General features: G+C 42.5%; 3 protein-coding genes across 14 annotated transcripts in view; 2 read left to right on the top strand and 1 right to left on the bottom strand.

Annotated features, from left to right (window-relative positions):
• ppfia3 (PTPRF interacting protein alpha 3) overlaps positions 1-4723 on the top strand; it is a 30302-nt gene extending 25579 nt beyond the window's left edge. The window contains exons 30-31 of the mRNA XM_030407971.1: positions 1691-1752; positions 2073-4723. Coding sequence (XP_030263831.1) covers positions 1691-1743 — 53 coding nt within the window. The 3' untranslated portion in view covers positions 1744-1752; positions 2073-4723. The remainder of the gene's footprint in view (positions 1-1690; positions 1753-2072) is intronic.
• Positions 4724-5389: 666 nt separating this feature from the next.
• On the bottom strand, positions 5390-13539 carry ntf4 (neurotrophin 4). Of its 4 annotated transcripts, XM_030406900.1 has the most exons (3): positions 12983-13539; positions 12442-12485; positions 5390-7731 (listed from the first exon to the last, which is right to left on the bottom strand). In XM_030406900.1, the coding sequence occupies exon 3, from the start codon at positions 7710-7712 to the stop codon at positions 6243-6245; it is 1470 nt and encodes a 489-aa protein (XP_030262760.1). In that variant the 5' UTR covers positions 7713-7731; positions 12442-12485; positions 12983-13539; the 3' UTR covers positions 5390-6242. The 4 variants fall into 4 exon arrangements, with proteins under 4 accessions (XP_030262760.1, XP_030262757.1, XP_030262761.1 ...); XM_030406897.1 differs by lacking the exon at positions 12442-12485 and having other exon boundaries at positions 12983-13538; XM_030406901.1 differs by lacking the exons at positions 12442-12485; positions 12983-13539 and adding an exon at positions 12934-12952.
• A 115-nt stretch (positions 13540-13654) lies between these two features.
• Positions 13655-17233, top strand: part of slc1a9 (solute carrier family 1 member 9) — a 48946-nt gene continuing 45367 nt past the window's right edge. For 5 of the 9 annotated variants that reach the window (XM_030406889.1, XM_030406881.1, XM_030406888.1 and 2 more), the window contains exons 1-4: positions 13658-13714; positions 15663-15820; positions 16141-16192; positions 16375-16605. The gene's annotated coding sequence lies outside the window, so the exon portion shown is untranslated. Of the gene's footprint in view, positions 13715-15616; positions 15821-16035; positions 16193-16374; positions 16606-17233 lie in introns of those variants that run through there. The other 4 variants (XM_030406882.1, XM_030406880.1, XM_030406885.1 and 1 more) reach the window with 4 other exon arrangements.

Here is a 17233-nt window from a genome sequence, read left to right as displayed (position 1 = left end):
GTCCGCCTTGACAGGTGGACTGTAGATGCAAACTTTTCTAACTCTAACTTTATACAATTACAACTACAATTTATAGAATGATCAGTTTATTGTTAAGTGGGTACAGTGAAGTGTAGTAAGATGCTTAGTTATGGTGATGTTGAAGTAATTGCTTCTTGGCACTTGCACTTCAAATATGAAGATTACCTAGCTGAGCAAAACGTGTCATAAACTTGTGTTTGCCAGAGAGCTGATTTTTTACAATAAACTAAAAATCCCATAGGCTTTTTGGGGAGGGAACCAGGGTGATGCTAACTTATGGGTTAGCCTACAAAAATATGTCGTCCCTGCAGCGCTCTATTACAGCGGCAGAAACAGTTTGCATCAGTGTTGTGGGGGGTTTTGCCTACATGCATTCAGTTGGTGATGCAGAAAATCTATTTTTTACCCCCGTTTGCTCAAGGTAATTTTAACACTTTGAGTCTTGCAAAGCATGTCCTCCACACACTAAAAGAAAAAAGAATGATGAAACCACAGCAGCTACAGACACCTTTAAATTAAGTTATATTGCCTTTTACACATCTTGTATTCCCGTTAATAGAGCAAAGATAGAAAAATGGATTAGTCTATTAGTAATTATTAGATACTACTCAGTGAAAGAAGCTCATTTAACTTTGATTTAGACAAACACTTTCCTCATAGGGCTGTGCAATATATTTTATTATAACTTTTTTTTATTATAACTATTTATCATTATATTGTGATAAGGCATAGGCGTTGTATTTACCTGGTTTTAAAGGCCTCTTTACAGTAAAGTGATGTCATTTTCTCAACTTACAGGACTGTTATACTTGTTTTTAATACTTGTCTTAACCCAATTAGTCATTATATCCACATTACTGATCATTATTTATCAAAAATCTTTGTTATTTTATTGAAGTGCTTTGAGGAGATTTAAAAATATCGATGCAGCTTGAAAATATATTGTAATATCGTTTCCGCCCACCATAGCAGGACATTGTCAGGCCTTAACACAATTCTTGGTTATAATGTTTAAATGTGCTGCATCGAGTCAAAGAGCTGAATGTGCATTTGCCACGTTGGAAATAAACCATAAGCAGTCAGACAGCATTGAATGGTAATATAAAAGTTCTGCATGCATTTTTCAGGATTTCCGGATGGTTTCCTGCCTTATTTACAGCAACAGTGTTGTTTTTTTTGTTGTTTTTTTTTGCTGTAACAACTTTATAATAACACCCCCCTTTTTATGGGATCCCACAAATAACAACCTGACCATGTCGAACCAGTTTTCATAGCACACCCCAATCATCCGACGATAAATGAGCCGTGCGTTTACATCTTGATCTATCGGAAATGAGCCTTGAACGGCAGCATTTTGTTTTTCCAGCCAGCGTACTGTAAAGTGCACCTTATATAAGCTGCCACGAACGAAAAAAAAAAAAAAAACAAGAGTCACGCGCACAGAGCAGTTGGTTGTTGTCATGCTACTCTGCCATTAGCTTGGCGGTGGAATTTTCTGTTTCCTTCTGCAGAGGAACTGGCAATAACGAGGACCAGACGCTTCAAAGTACAGAGGAAGACTCATTATCCCTCATTCCACTTCTTAATAGGAATGCCTGTGGAAGGTCAGTGCTGTTTCAAGTCATTGCAGTTGTGATAATGACCCCGTCTGTGTGTGTCTCCTACGCAGCCAGCTCTGGTGCCCGGGGTGAATCTGCCTCAGTGAGGACGTACTCCTGTTGAGGGGCTGAGGTGAGAACTGTCCGACGCGTTAATTAAACTGTCTTGTAGCGATTCATCCATGTGGGGTTTTTATCTGTGTGGTGAGACGGAGCCATTTACTCCGAAAGCTTCCCTGAGATGGCTTGCACATGTGCCGAGCACATTCGTTTGAACCTCGTTGTTTTTATGTATCTGTTTGTTGTCGTGGATTGGGTCTGAGCCTTGGATTTTTTAAGCAGTTCCCCTAAGGTCTTAAAATGGTGGGTTTTGGTTGGCGGGGGGATTTAGGCGGAGTTGAATTAAGGCCACGGAGGCAATGGCGTGTTAATAATGCTGTTTTCTCTCCTCAGGGCGCTGACTGGATCGGGGGACTAGAGGACCCTTTCGCTCATCCACGGAGAAAGAAGCAATGAATATAACCATTTAACTTTAAAAAAAACAAAGGAAAAAAAAAAAGAAATCTATCGGTCTGACCATTCTGCAATAACAGAAGCAAAGGAATGAAGGGGAAAATGACATGAAGAATGTATGAATGTATTTTCCGACTTGAAAGGTTGAATGGGATCAGCTGTTTTCTCTCTCTCTCTCTCTCTGTCTCTCTCTTCCTGTCACTCTGTCTTTGCTCTTTCTCCCGGCGTGACTGTGCTGTGGGGTTAATAAAGGACAACGCCAGGTGTCGTTTAGGTTAGTGCCGGTCGTGCAGGTTTCCCCTCTTTTCATTCCTCACCAGGAGTCAGCGGAGTTGGCAATATCAGGGCTCATTTTCCTACCTTCAGAAACCACTTGCTGCCATTTATTTATTCTCTTACAGTTTGAAAACAGCTAAACGTGTCGCCTTATAACTCCTGCCCAGCAACAGGTGTCTTTCAGGAGAAGCCGGGCAGGAGTTAACCTCACCGTAAAGTTTTAAAAACAAAGAGGAGTGACTGGAAGGATGTTCGCAATGACTGGGGGGGAAATGGCTGGTTGTAACTCTTAAACAACACCGGTGTTCTCCTTTCTGCTCACGAGTCGGCTGGTGTCCGGTGTCAGCCATTGTGGCTCCATTGTTGGCGTCTATGGGCCCGTCAGGGGTGTCTAAGTGTCCCCAATTGGTCGGAGTGGCGTAGTAAAACACGTCCGAATTCAGACCACTGTACAGCTCCGACCACATCAGAGGGACCCTCCTCGTGCTTTGTCTGTTGGCACCTTGAAAGCCGATAGGCAGAGTAATTTCTTTTGATGGGACCCCATTATAGAGATCAAAGGCACAGAGGTGGATGGGAGAGGGTGGAGCGAGGCCACAGGGGCATTGTGTTCACCGAGTTCATGATGTCGATGGCAGGAAATCCATACAGCTAGTGTCGGTGCCACTGTCCGATAAGGCATGCCGCACAAGGAGTTTTAACTTTTGGCGTCATCGAGGTTAAAGGAGCGCTCCGCGGAGTTCTCCTCAGGAGGCGTCTTCTGTGGTGCTGAAGGCGCGTCACACTCATGATAGCATAGTGATGTCATCGGGGAAAGCTTCCAAAAAGGGTGGAGAAAATTAAGAGAAAGCTAATTTAAGCATTTGTTAACGCTGTATAGGTCAGTGAAAAAGCTGCTAAAGAAGAGTTTGGGGATGCTAAGTCGTGGGAAAAACTGTTTAAATGACATAAAATGTAGTTCTCTGAATCTTTGGGAGGATGCAAACACAGACATTACTTTCTGGAAATATCGTCTTAGGGCTGCAATAAATGATCATTTCCATTATCGATTAATCTGACGATTATTTTCGCGATGAATCGATAATACTGCGGTCCGTTACACGTCTGAACATTGCGAACAGTGTCGTTCCATGTTTCCAAACTCGAGATGACGTCCGCAAAATGTCTTGTTTCATCCACAACCCAAAAATGTTCAGCTTGCTGTCATAAAAGAGCAGCGATTCCAGAAAATATTAACATTTGAAAAGCTGGAATCAGAGAAATTCTGATCAACATCAACGTCAACATCTGATTAACATTTATAGCTGCTGATTGGGTCGCTAAGTATAAGGTTGTTAATAAATTTGATTATTCAATATGAATCAAAGAGCTAGCAGAGAAGGCAACAGCCAAAGTTATTTTCTGCTATCTCCGAATTGGAACATAATTAAAATGACAATGCCATGAATGACAAACCCTTTGTAAAGTACGTCTTTATAGAAAGTGGTGCCATCGTGTTCGAACACGTTTAGGACGGCTTGACATCCTCACTTAGCCCTCCACAATGCAGTTTATGACTTAATCATCAGCTCAGGGTCTTGGGTAATCCTGATGATGGGAGAGGCGGCATGGAGACAAAACAGCGACTCACAGGGAGGAAAGAAAAAAATAAAAAAAAAAAGGGTGGACAGAAGCCGGTCATTTTACTGCACACACAAGCCATAACAGAAACCAAGAGCTCTCTGGGGGGTGAGATCAGAGAGAGGCAGGAAGAGAGGGCGAGCCCGAGGAAGCCCAGGAAACAAAACCTTTAGCCTCTGTGTTTACGATGCATGTCAAACAAACGACAATGACCTAAAAACATTTTGTTGGTGGTGAAGATGATATGAGGTGTCTTTAAAAAAAAAATATATATCTGTATGATAAACCTACAGGGGGTGGGAGCCTGGGGATCAATTTGTAAAATGTGTGTATTTTTTTCAGTTGTATTTTTTATTTTTTACGATATCTATTTATTTTCTTTAGGTATGTATTGGATAAATGTATGTACATGTTCCGTTCCTTCTTGGCTTCATTTGAACTAGTTTTAAAAGTAAATATGAAACATTGAAAAATGGTCATTCAAATACGCTACTGTATGTGTACATTTTGAGAACAAATTGTGCAATGATTTAACAGATTTCCATGATTAAAGTGATAGTAATACAAATTGAAAAATATCATCTGGAAAAATAAACAACAATGACGATGATGGTGATGATGATGATGACAATGAAAATGGTGATGTAATAGAAAAAAAATAAAGCGATCCTGGTGGATCCGCTGATCATCACAAACTTTCTCCATTTGTTTCATTCTTTTCCTTTCTGCAGGTGGGTGCAATGGATCTAACCAAGTACATTTACTCAAATATTTTACAATTTTCAAACACTTGTATTGGAACTAAATTGAATATGTCTAATTTAGGCTTCTTTATATACTTTGCTCCGTCACATTTTTTAGGCAAATATCGAGCTTTTTGAACAGCTATAACAACTATTTACATTGCAGGTTACCATTTCAAACGCAAAATGTGCAGGACATTTACATGCACATGAGTATTTTTAAGTTGTGCTAATGCTACTTTTACATAACAGATCTGAATACTGTGTTTTTTTAAGCTAGAGTTTGAGAAAACGGCTTCTTAACATCAAATTAATGCAGTAAAATGCCAGATATTTACTTCATCTGGGAGGTGCAACGATTAATCAACAGTAAACTAAATATCTTTGGGTTGCGGACAAAACAAGACCTTTGAATTTGAAATCTTGGCCTTTGGGAAACTCTTGACACCATTTTATAGACCAAACTAACTAATCAATTAATCAAGAGAACAATCGACAGACGAATCAACAATGATCATTAGCTGCAGCCTTTCTACTTGCATTAACGATTCTTTTTCCAAATGAATCCCAGTGTGCCTTGAGAATTCAGGTTCCCCGCATCTACATCAGTTAAGTTGTGTAACAATAATTTGCAGAGTACAAAGATCCTTTATTACCACATTTGGCAGGCAAACCGAACAAACCAGCAGATGGTAAAATGTGCTTGTCTGCGTGTCATATAATTGACAAACCACATGGTTTTACATTCACGAGCCACATTTAATAAGATCCACGGACGGAGATGCATCCTGCCACAAAACTGTCGAATCATCAGCCTGAGTGAAACCTTTGCTTAAGTGCGCCCATGCTGTAGATTCTGTCTCCAATACATTTTCCCCGTCAAAGCACTGTTACAGTATTCCTGGTAATCCATATGGGAACAGTGTGGAGTCGTAAAATGGAGCCTCAGTAGGTGGCGCTCCTTCCTCTCACAACCCGAGCGGACCAGAGGCTGGAATTACACTGGAGAGACCTACCACTCCATGAAGACTTCTTCTATAAATACACACAGATATACATAGCTTCATACATAAAGGTATACTGGTGTCATATCGTACACATATATATAAAGGAATATATTAATATCAAAGACATACACATGCTTACATACTAATCAAAAATAACTTAGATTATGAAAGATAATTCATACAAAAACAGTACTTTTAAAGTAAAATCTCTATATATGACAAATTTTCCCTAAGATCTAGTAATGAGGTCTTCTTGTTTTTTTCAAAAGTCAGTTGAAGTCGTGGTGGAGGGAGGGATGGAAACGAGAGAGAGATATCTGAAAAAACTGGATTAAGGCAGAAATATCCAAAGGAAACACCAACAGCAAGAGAAAGTGCACACAGACGGATGTCACAGCTGCTCTGCTCTGTGTCACTTTCTACTTCTTGCCATCTCTCTCCGTCTCCCCCCTCCTCTCTCTGTCTCAGCCTCTCCCCTTCCTCGACAAGACCTCCCTCCCCTGCGCCTGATTCGCTCTGGACAGCAGCACACAGACGCAGGATGAGTCGATTCGGATCCACCTCCATCCGATTCGGTTGTCTGCGTCTTTGGTGAGCGCTCGCACGTACGACTGCTTGGCTTTGCACTCGCTAACCCATTGTTTTTTATCCACACCCAAGCAGCCGGCCCCAGCTACGCCCGTCCCCACAGATCTCTGAGCTGCGCCCGCAGCCCTCGAACTGCTAGTGTTGCTCTGCTGCTCAGCCTGGCGGCAGCGAGTCTCATAGAAGTACTGTTTGAGTGGTCCTGTCTGGGTCTGGATTTCCTGCAAGATGGTGACCTTCTGACCGCGCAAGTCGATGGCGGACGTTTTGTCAGTGACCCAAACGCTTTCTGACTCGCACACCGACTTTTCCCCTCTCCGCCTGTCAATCAAGTGCGAGCGTTTATCCCTTTTAACAGCACGGACAGCCTCCTTGGTAACTCTGGACGAGTCTGCCCAGCTCAGAGTCGTGCTCCTGTCGATCGCCCGATCCCCATGACCCTCGATGTGTCCGTCCATGTCCTCCTGCTCCTCTCTGTCCCTGTCCTCCTCCAGCAGGCCGGTCTCCAACATTAGCAAGAGAGGGGGTTGCTCTGGAGGCGACGTGGAGGAGGAGAATAGGACTCGGGGATGTGCGTCCAGAAACATCTCGTCTCCTTCAAAGATACTGTCCAGCCCGGTCCCAAGACCCAGACCTGCCTCCAGGTTCAAGTTCTCCTCAGCCAGAACTCTCTCAGCCCCAGGTGTCCACTGAGGTCCTGTCCTGGTTGTAGGTGCATTTCTCAGCTTGTCCGAGGGAACAGGTGGTTGTGGTCCTCTTTGAACCTTTAGATTAGCAGCAGGACTGACAGCTTTATTGGTTTCTACCGTAGAAACCTGCAACAGTTTTTCTTTAGAGTCCTCAAGAATGTCCTTCTTGGGAAAGTCCACAACACTGGAGTATTCTCGCCTGCTGCTGCTGTCAGCTTTGTAGTCCTTTGGTAAAGAATTATCCTTGGAAATATCCTCGGTCCTGAGCGTTCCTCCTTCTTTGGGAACATCCAAACTGACGCTGCGTTTGTCATCACTGCCTGAGTCGCTTTTCGATTGGTGGGTTTCTGGATTCTCCGCTTTGAACATGCGAGTCTCTTCATCTACGGAGGATTGCACATAATCCTTACTGTTCTGGAGGTTTTGTGTGTCAGTCCGTTGGCCAAGATCAGCAGCCATGTTGTAGTCGGTTTGTGAGGCATTTCCATGGAAGTTGTAGTCCAGAGGGGGAGCTGCGAGGCGAGCAGCCTGCACATGACGGTGCTCTCTGCGCTTGTCAAAGCCAGGCTCTGTTGTCGCGGCAGCAATCCTGGACACAGGGTTGTGAGGGAAGGGCAGGGCCGAGGCAATCACCATGGCAACCAGGGGAAGCCAGTGCATCACTCCCAAGACGTATCAGCTGAGGGTTGAAACAGGGAGAAAGACGTAGACAATGTTATTTTATGTAATGCACATTGTGGCTTCTACAGTTAACCTAAGTACCTCAATTAAAAGGTAAAATAAGAGGTTTTACTGGTGGCCTGCAGCTTTATGACTGTGGTGCTTTAACCACTGAGGTATGGCTTTAAAATCTTGGCAGAACTCGTGGAAAAATAGTACTGCAAGGTCGCCCTCTTCTTTTTCATGAAAGAAGATGGAGTTTAGCTACAAACACTGTAGATCCTGCCGTCTGACCTTAAAACGGAGACACTGACAACCTGGTATGTATGCAAGTCAGACACTTTACAGCCAAAGGAAGTGGATTAAAAGGTATCTGTGACCCGAGGAAAACAAGCCGCCCCTTTCAGCTTTTAAGGACAGGATATATCTTTATTTTTTCCTTTTTTCTTTTTGTTCTGTTGTTACAGGTTCTTCTCTCATTAAATCTGCAAACCAACATGGCAACAAACCCGGCTAACCTCTGGTCTACTCCCAAAGACAAACAGATTATAAGACGGTATCACAGCACTGCTAAGGTAAACCCTCAGGTATTCTCCTTGATCACACCTGGTCTGCGGTTGAATTTGTTTTCTTTTCAAACGGTGATGTCTGAACATGATACGATACATCTGCTGCCTCGGACTGAAAGAGTGATCACAACTATTGTAAACGTTCTGCCTGCCATAACCCGCTTTATTTACACTTTGTGCTTGTGATCACAAAAGGATTAATAGTTGATTTTGTGCCGCAAAAATATGAATCAAATACAGACACATTTTTCATATAAACCCTCTTTGGCCACTTGTAATGCAGCAACGCCATAGGTTAAATTATTATCTAAAAAAAAGAAAGCAGTAAAATCGAATTAGAAGTTTATTTTAGAGCTGCGAAAAAAAGAAAATTTCTTGCAACTATTTTGATGATAAGATAATGAATTGATACAACTCCAGCATCTGGTTTATATATTACAATAAATTAAATATTTAGTAGTGTTTTCTGTATAAAACACATCACTTGAAACCATCACCTTTATTGATTATATTATGTTTGACTGATGTTATGACTTACCAATTTGTTAATCAAGAAAATAATCAGCAGATCAATCGCTAATGAAAGCGACTGTTAGTCGCAGGCGTGGTGTATCCAATTCAAATAACAGTACATGTGCATTTAACAATTCAACTATGTTTTTCAAATGCAGAAAAGTTACACATTAACTTTCTCCTGGTATGAATAATGATGTATATAATTTTCTCTTAATTAGTCTGATCCCGTGTTAAGAGGTTATAAATTGAAAAGTCACTATGATAACTATTAACCCACAAATCTGAACAAAGCTCAAATAAAACACTCCCTCGTCTAAGCCTAATGTAAACACTTTCTGACGACACTTTTCAGCAACATTAGTTTGTCATGTCTGACATCATCTGCGCTGAACAAAAAGCCCGACTCGAGCCAATGAGTCATTTGTGTTTCTCACCTGTGACTAACTGGAAAAATATTCCAGTCACCCGTCCATGTGGCATTCATACAATACACTGAAGCCTACTCGGCGGAGGTGAACATCACTTTAGTTATTTGTTTGACGAGTGGCGGGGAGGTCACTTGGAAAGAGTTAAAATAGGTGGAATGATCAGAATGTCAGAGATGCAGCTTTACTGGCGAGGCTCCTTCGCTGCCTGAAGGAGAACAACACACACTGGGCAGCAGAAAATACAGTAAGTGTGAAGGACTTGATGTCATGACTGTTGGTTTGTGGTGTGTGCGAGGGTGGCTGAATGGATGCATCATCGTGACCATCAACGAGTGAGTGTGTGTGTGTGTGTGAACATGTGAATGAGTGACAAAACCCCTTTCATTGACAGGACATGTACTCAGCAGGGCCGCACCCTGGACACAATGCAGCCGTCAGCCGTGGAGCAACAAGGTTCGGTCGACGCATCACTCATGCTGTCGCCCCAGGCGCTCAAAGTGCCTGCATGACGTGCTGACGGTAAAAAAAAAACATCAAAGTGAGTTCCTGTTTTCCCTAGCTTCTGATCGACTGTCTGGGCCTTCCAAAATAAACCCAATCAAGGCAATATAAGTGGTAAATCAGGCTGAACACACTCCTCGACGGCAATTAAAAGATGAAATCAAAGTGTTTACATCAATGAACACGGTCTGGTGACTTTTATCAGAGGAGATGATGATTTCAAGTCAGTCAACTTCGGCGAGGAGGCGGAGCAGGGAGAGTGTCCAGGAAAAATCTGGAGGATTTGTATTATGTGAGAGTGTCCTCTGTTGCAGAAGAGCTTTATGCCTCCTAAGGGCTTTCTGGGAGCACTCAGACACCACACAGAAGGCAGGCAGGCAGGCAGGGCCGACTCTCTAAGTGGTTTCTTTGTAAAACAGCAGCAGCAGCAGCAGCAGCACTTCATCACCATGCTCCATTTGCCACAATGACACGCATCATTTGCGCTCCCTGCAAGGCTAGACGAGGACCACGACGTTCATCCACCCTCTGGACCGGACCCAAGCACTCTGAATCCAACCCCCACCCCCGAAGAAGAACACACACGCAAAAAGAAAAATAAAAAATCCCGTCTCTCTAAATCATAAACCCCACTCAACACTACACACTTATGTTAATCCTAATCCCCGTAGCCTGAAATTCTTCCAAATGAGCACAGGAGGAATACCCCGAAACCACAGGACAGGGCCTAAACAAACAGACACAAAAGCAACCACGTCACCAAGCAAAACTGCATGAATGAGCAGACTAAACAGACTAAACTATGACATTAACTCCGAGGCCTCCATATTTAGCATTAATTATGAAGAAGCAGCCTACGTGCGGGTCTTTATGTTCGCACAGACCCTCCAGTGTGCATTTGTTAGATGTTCAGAAAGTCATAATAAACCCAGACATTTTTAACTCTGCTTACAAAACGGTGCAATAGTGTAACATTCCCAGAGGATATCAGGAAGCCGACCTCAGAGAACATTTTTAAGTGACAGCTTGAAACGGATCTATTTCACTTTGCTTTCAACTAGTCTTTTAACACGCAAACTTTTCCTCCCACTGAAACACTATTTAGTATTTGATCTTATTCCTGTTAACCGGTGTAATTCTTGCACTGACACCTAATCGTGCTTGTTTCCATTTAACCTTATTGTACATTTTTGTATAAAAAGGTGTTGTACTAATTTGTATTACTTTCATTTTCTTTTTGCAGTTTATTCTACAATCTAATCGAGACTTTTCTTAATCAATATATTAATTGTTTGGTCTAAAATGACAGAAAACTATGAAAAAATACCCGCAACCATGACCACAAATTATTTTATTTTTTTTAAAGACCCACAGTTCCAAAGATATTACATTTACTATAATGTAAAACAAGCAACAAACGCTCACATTTGAGAATCTTGAATGAGAAGGAGCGTGACATTTTTTCTTTAAAAGTTATTTACGTTTAATCAGTTATCGAAATACTTGCCGATTATTTTTCTGTTGATTGACTTATTTGTTAAATGAATACTTTCAGATATGAAAAATATCCTCTCTATGATTCTGGGTAAAACTCAGGAATCAAAACCACCTTGTTGACCTGCAGCTATTTTAGCGGTTTTGCTCTTAAACACACGACCGCAAGGAAAACTATCACTGGAAAGTGTTTCTTTAGGAAATCTGGCACCTGGCAAATTGGTCTGACTTCTGTTTTAGTGCTGCCAGTGTGAACCGCAGGGGTTTCATCTGGACGAGACAGCATTAGAGAAAAGAAGGAATCAGGGGGAATTATGGTCCGTAGGGCCCCTCACTGCGAAACCCACCCCAAGAACCAGATGCCATAAAGTAGCTCCACACCTGGCAGTGGCTACTGTGCTATTAGCTTGTTAACATAGTGATCCCCCCTCCTCATGTGTGGCTAATGTCTGACACGTCCATCGGACAGAGAGATAATGCAATTTGTGTTAGTGTTGGGACCAGGCCCCGTCCTGTCCTAATCCTGCCTCTTTGATGTCGTGTAACCAAAAGAAGCAACAGGGGTGGAAGATGTCTGGAGGGCGTCTGATTGCGGGACGCTTTCCAGCTCGCATCACATCTTTCAGCAGATTTCATGTAAGTGCGGGCTGACTAAGCGGTATGAAATGCATGCGAGCATGTGACCCTAAACACGGCGACAACAGGAGCGGCTGTGACATGGTAAGCACATGCAGCAGGTAAGTGTTTGTCCTCCCTTTCTGCCTCTCTCTCCCTCTCTCTGCGTGAGGGGGAAGTAAAAGCATTGGCCTCACATGTGCTCATTTACAGAGCATGACCTTCCTACTGTGCAAACAGCCCATTAATTCCAGGTCTGCGATTGTTTCATACCACGCTCAGCCCTGCAAAATCCAGCCTGCATATGAAGGGTGACATCAGATCCCTCGTCCTCACACACCTCTGATGAGCTGCTGTTTATGCTGTAGTGCAATTAAATAGCATGACACATCTTTAACGGCTCGACTGACATCACTCAGTGTTTTGCAAGTGGTTTCGTGAAAGATGTAAAAGCCGCTCTCCTGAATAAAGTCAGATTCTTGCCACCCACCGCGCTCTTGTTGGCCCCTCATCCCCGATCTTGTCTGACACTATCAGACTGAGACATCATCTGCAGGTATGTTTTATATCACAGCTCGTGTGTGTCTGTGTGTGTGTGAGATCTACCTGCAGAGTTTGGATTGTGTCTCGGTAGTTCTCACCTCACCTGACTGACTGCCAATGAAAACAAAATGTGAAATGGGCTTACAACCTGCAGGAACTGCCAAGGAAAATAACATGTTAAGTAGGATCACTTCGCTCCAAACGCTTTGATCCTGTGCAGGGTTAGGGTTTAATGAGTGGGAAATAAATGAGAGCTGTGCATTAAAAAGAAAATGCAAAAATTACATTTAAAAAAACAAAACAAACAGCCGTGTGTGCATGCATGAATCTAAGCAGATAGGTGAGCTGATTGACAAATACATAGGGAAATAATAAAATTGTGAATTGTGTGAATCCAAAAAATGTTCTTAAACTGACCCATTTAAATAACTTAAGGGGTTGTTGATCACATGATGTAACCAGTAGTTCATCTAACTTATACATGTAAATACATACACAAATTAATTAATGTGTAACATATATTAATCAATACACACTGTAATGATAGTAAAACACCTCTTAGAGTGGACATTTGGAGGCCTGCATGTGTGATTCACAGCCATACCGTTTAGGTGAGATCCGGACCCCGCGTCCTTCCAGCTGACACCACATTGATTATAGAGTCCTGTCGCCAGTCGCTCAACTGGTTTAAAAAAATAAACTCAAAAGACACCTTCGTACGGTAACCACAGCACTAAGCACAAACATTTCTTTCTCCTTTTAATTGTCCGTGACATCGCATGTGGTTCCCCCCCCAAAAAAAATCCCGACGAGGGAAAAAAAAAAAAAAAGAATAATAAAGGAAAGTAGTTGGAACGCAGAAAACTCTCCTGTCCCTGGCAGCGCTTCCAATGTGTAATAAAACCCCAGGAAAGTATCAAAAATAGACACTTGCCGCAATTTTAAGATATTCCATGAGTTGTAACTCCTCCAGGGAAGGCAATGGGGGAAAGGTATCTCAGTTCAAATATGTGAACGAAGAAGTGGAGAGGTGAAGAAGTTGGCCAAATGTTTTAAGATCTGAACTCCGCCTGAAACGCGTAAAGTCGGACTAACAGTCAAGCTAGCGCTAGCTTGATTTGCCGCTTCTGATCGGGACTTTCAAAGTAAAACCGCCTGGGCGAAAGATGCATTACCGTGGAACGTTCGACCAGCTGCGGTGCTTTTATTTAGAAGAGTTAATCAGCTAGTTCCGGTGGACTTTCTTGATACCCGCTGCTAGCTTGGCAGAGCTAGCGACTCCGGTTTCTCTTGGGAAGTGCGGAGAGAAGTCAAAGTTTTTTTTCCCCCTCATGAGGTTAGTATATTGAAAGAAGACCTACAACATTCAACGAGTAACATCTGCTAGAGCAGATGTTTCCAGGAGTTGCTTCCCAAACAGATGCGTATAATATCAAAGAGTAACAAAGGTTTTGGTGCGCAAAATTAGCCCAAAAGTCACATTAGCTAGCTTGGTTTGAAGGAGTCAGACTTCACATGTGCGTGACTGAGATAGTTTATACCTTTACCTACCCCCCGCATTTTTTCTTCTTCGTCCCCACCCCACACTTAACCACAAAACAATTTGACGAATTGCTGGCAATGTTGTGGATGCTGGTACAAGTCCACCTAACGTGAGTTCATTGTGGGGTGGTAACACAAGTGCATGATTACAAACAAGATCAAGCTAATTCGTCAAGGTCTGCAAGTGCAGGCTGCAACAGTATCCCATCTGGCACAATCAGACCTGGAAGATGTAACCTTGTGTTTTAATGCCAAATCCGAGTCTGCTTTCAGATTGCTTCCTGTTCGCTTGTGCCAGTGTCTCTTTCTTTCTTTTTTTAGAGGGGTTGGTATGTGGCTACCACTTTGGCAGGTGTCTTGCCCAAGGGCAGTTGACAGAATCATTTGGATCTTGATGGCCTCATTGGCAGTAATTCTGTGGTAATTGTACTTTTCTTATTCAAAATCGACAGGTGAGCTAAATGGTTTACGGCTTTTTTAAAGATGTGTTCGCAAGTAGAAACAAAGATAAAGACATAAACGCCAGTGAGAATACAGGCTTTAGGACAAAAACAACTTCTGAAAGATGCTGACCGTGTGAAACCTATCTCAGCTTTCTAAAATTCACTGTGCAGGGTTTAATTCAGGATATATGTTTTCACAGGGGTGGACTCGCTGATTTGGGGGCCTGGTGCAATGGTTAGCGTGGGGCCCCCTTTCACACCAACCTGCTGTTATTAACAATACTGCACAACGGAATGTCTTCTTATTTTAAAACATTCATGTCTTCAATTAATCATTTTTATTAGCAACTATGCTTTTCTCCTTTTATTGTAAAAAAAAAAAAATGGTGGCTGGGGTACAATTGTTTTATGTGGTGTGTAAAGCATTTCAAGGTTCATGTTTTTTTTATTAGATTGTACAATGAAATGCAGTTGATAAGAATTCTCACTACCAATATTGGGGAGGAAAAAAATGGTGTTGTCAAACATTAGTGATAAAGACTTGTAATGGAGGCAGGATGTTTTACAGTTTAACAATAAGCTTAATGATCTAAATCAGTCCACTGAAACAGTAAACTTCAGTGGGAATTGAGCAATTGTCTGCATTATTATCTCTAAAATAAAGTTAACATATCGAACCACATAAATGCTGATGCCGAAATATGTCTGATGGGCTAAAATTGACTAATAATAATGTTGAATCAATATATTGGATATTTTGGTCAGGCTCTAGTGTAAACAGATATAGAAATAGAAATAAAAATAATCGCAACCTGACTGGCCATTAAATATTGACAGAGCTTCCTGGTCTGAAAAGTGAAGCCAATTCAGAGTAAAATAGACAATAAAGCAGGGTATGCTATAAGTTGTGTCTACTTTGTGATAGACAAGTTGCTACCACGACGTGTTCTCTGGTTCTTAATCAGATCCAATTGAGAAACCTCCGAGTATAGTCACTTGTGGCTCCAAAAGATTATGGATGGAGCTTCTGAATCTGAAATCTGTGAAGACAATGCAGAGTTGCCTTTCAACTGATTGCAAAAAACGAGTCCCAATGTAAGCTGAGGAAAATAGGTTCCAAATGTATTACTTCAGTCAACGTTTTCAGAATGAGTTTATGGTTACTATTCACTAAGTCTTGTTCAATACAGTACGATGTTCATTTTGAAAAATTCTGAGTGACATAGACCATAAAGCACGGTATGCTTAAGGGTGTGCCTTCCTTGTGATTGATGAGTTGCTACCGCGGCGTGTCCTCAGGTGCTCAGTAAGATTCAATGAGGATATCCTGCCCAGCTCCATCTCCATCGTCTAGATATGAACACTTCTTGCTCCAAAAAACCAAGATGGCAACGGCCGTAATGCCAAACTTAAAACCTCAGAATGCGAGAACACAAGCCACAACAGGTGATGTCAAGGTAGGTTTACACTTGTCGTCCCTTCAATATCAGTCTCCTAGGCTTGTGTGTGGTCTAATCTTAGACAGCAACAATTATGTTTTTTATTGTGTACCATAAAGTAAACTGAAAACTACTTGCTTGAAAAAGTTAAAGTATTTATTGACGCTGTGGGCAAAGAAACATGTAATCTGTGTTTGGAGCCGCTCCATATCCGGAGATTTTTCTTTTTATATGGATTTCTTTATATCGTAACAAAACTTCTTAAGCAGGTTTTTGCCTTGACTTACTTTAATTTAAGTCTGAAACATGTATCCCTTGATTATCTTTTTATGGTTTAGACGACTGCACAAGCTCCGTAAATGAAAGGAATGCTGTTCCGACACTGTAGATGTAAGTAAACCTTGTCTCAGATATTTCTGATAGGAAACCTTCATGAGTGTTCACCGCTAAATGCGTTGAAACGTGTATACACGCACTTATTTTGGTCGGGTGGCTGCAGTCGGTCCGGGACTCCTGTCAAGTTGAAAGGATGGCAACAGGAGCTGGTGACTGGCTGCTCTGTCCACTCACAGGTCTTTGGGGGAAAGTCGGTGAAGGCCCGGAGGAGACACAATGGAGGTCTATGGAGGACACGCAGGCCGACAGACAGTTCAACGGGTCCTCGGAGCAGATAAGTCGTCCCCACACAGACCAGACGAGGGGTTCACTTGCTATTGACCCGCGAGAACAGCGCGTCCACAGAGCCTCCCCACCTTGAATGGCCTTGTTGAAAAGGAGAGCCATAAATTGGCGGATGAGCAGAGGTGGGGTAGACTCTGCCCCCTCCCGCCTCCTCCTCTCTCTTGCTCTCTCACATTCTATCTCTTTCTTTCCTTTACCAAGTAGTGGTTTCCATCTCACCAAACCCCTTTCCCCCTGAATGTTTAAAAAGATGAAAGGATAAGGAAAAGAATGGAGACAAAAGAGGGGAGGGTTACGTTACAACCCTGCCCCTGAGAGACTGCTCATGAAAGAGTTTGGGGATGGGAGAGATAGGGACCGGAGAGGAGACACAGAAAGAGAAGGGGGATCATGAAAAGAGGTTTTTCAAACTCAAAGCCGCTAAAACGGGTCACTTCTGTATAGAGAGGCAGACTAAAGTGCAGCCTTCACTCAGGGACGGAGACATTTAACACTGTCAGTACCCACAGACGGAAGGGAGCGTTGATGTACTTGCACCCGTTGACTGATTGCGCAAACACACAAGATCACACGCACATACACATTCTTGTCCTTCACCGCTCTCACTGTCTTTCTGCACCACAACGCAGCAGCACTACAATTAGGTTTTTGGGAAATCGTCCACCAGATTTTCTTTACCAATTTCTCACATTGCCCGGTGTCCCGCGGCGTTCCTCCCCCTTGGCATTTAGTGTCAGTCACCCGAAATCC

The sequence above is a fragment of the Sparus aurata genome, chromosome 23 (genome assembly GCF_900880675.1).
Source record: "Sparus aurata chromosome 23, fSpaAur1.1, whole genome shotgun sequence".
Classification (NCBI taxonomy): domain Eukaryota; kingdom Metazoa; phylum Chordata; class Actinopteri; order Spariformes; family Sparidae; genus Sparus; species Sparus aurata.
This window is presented reverse-complemented; position numbering and strand designations above follow the sequence as displayed.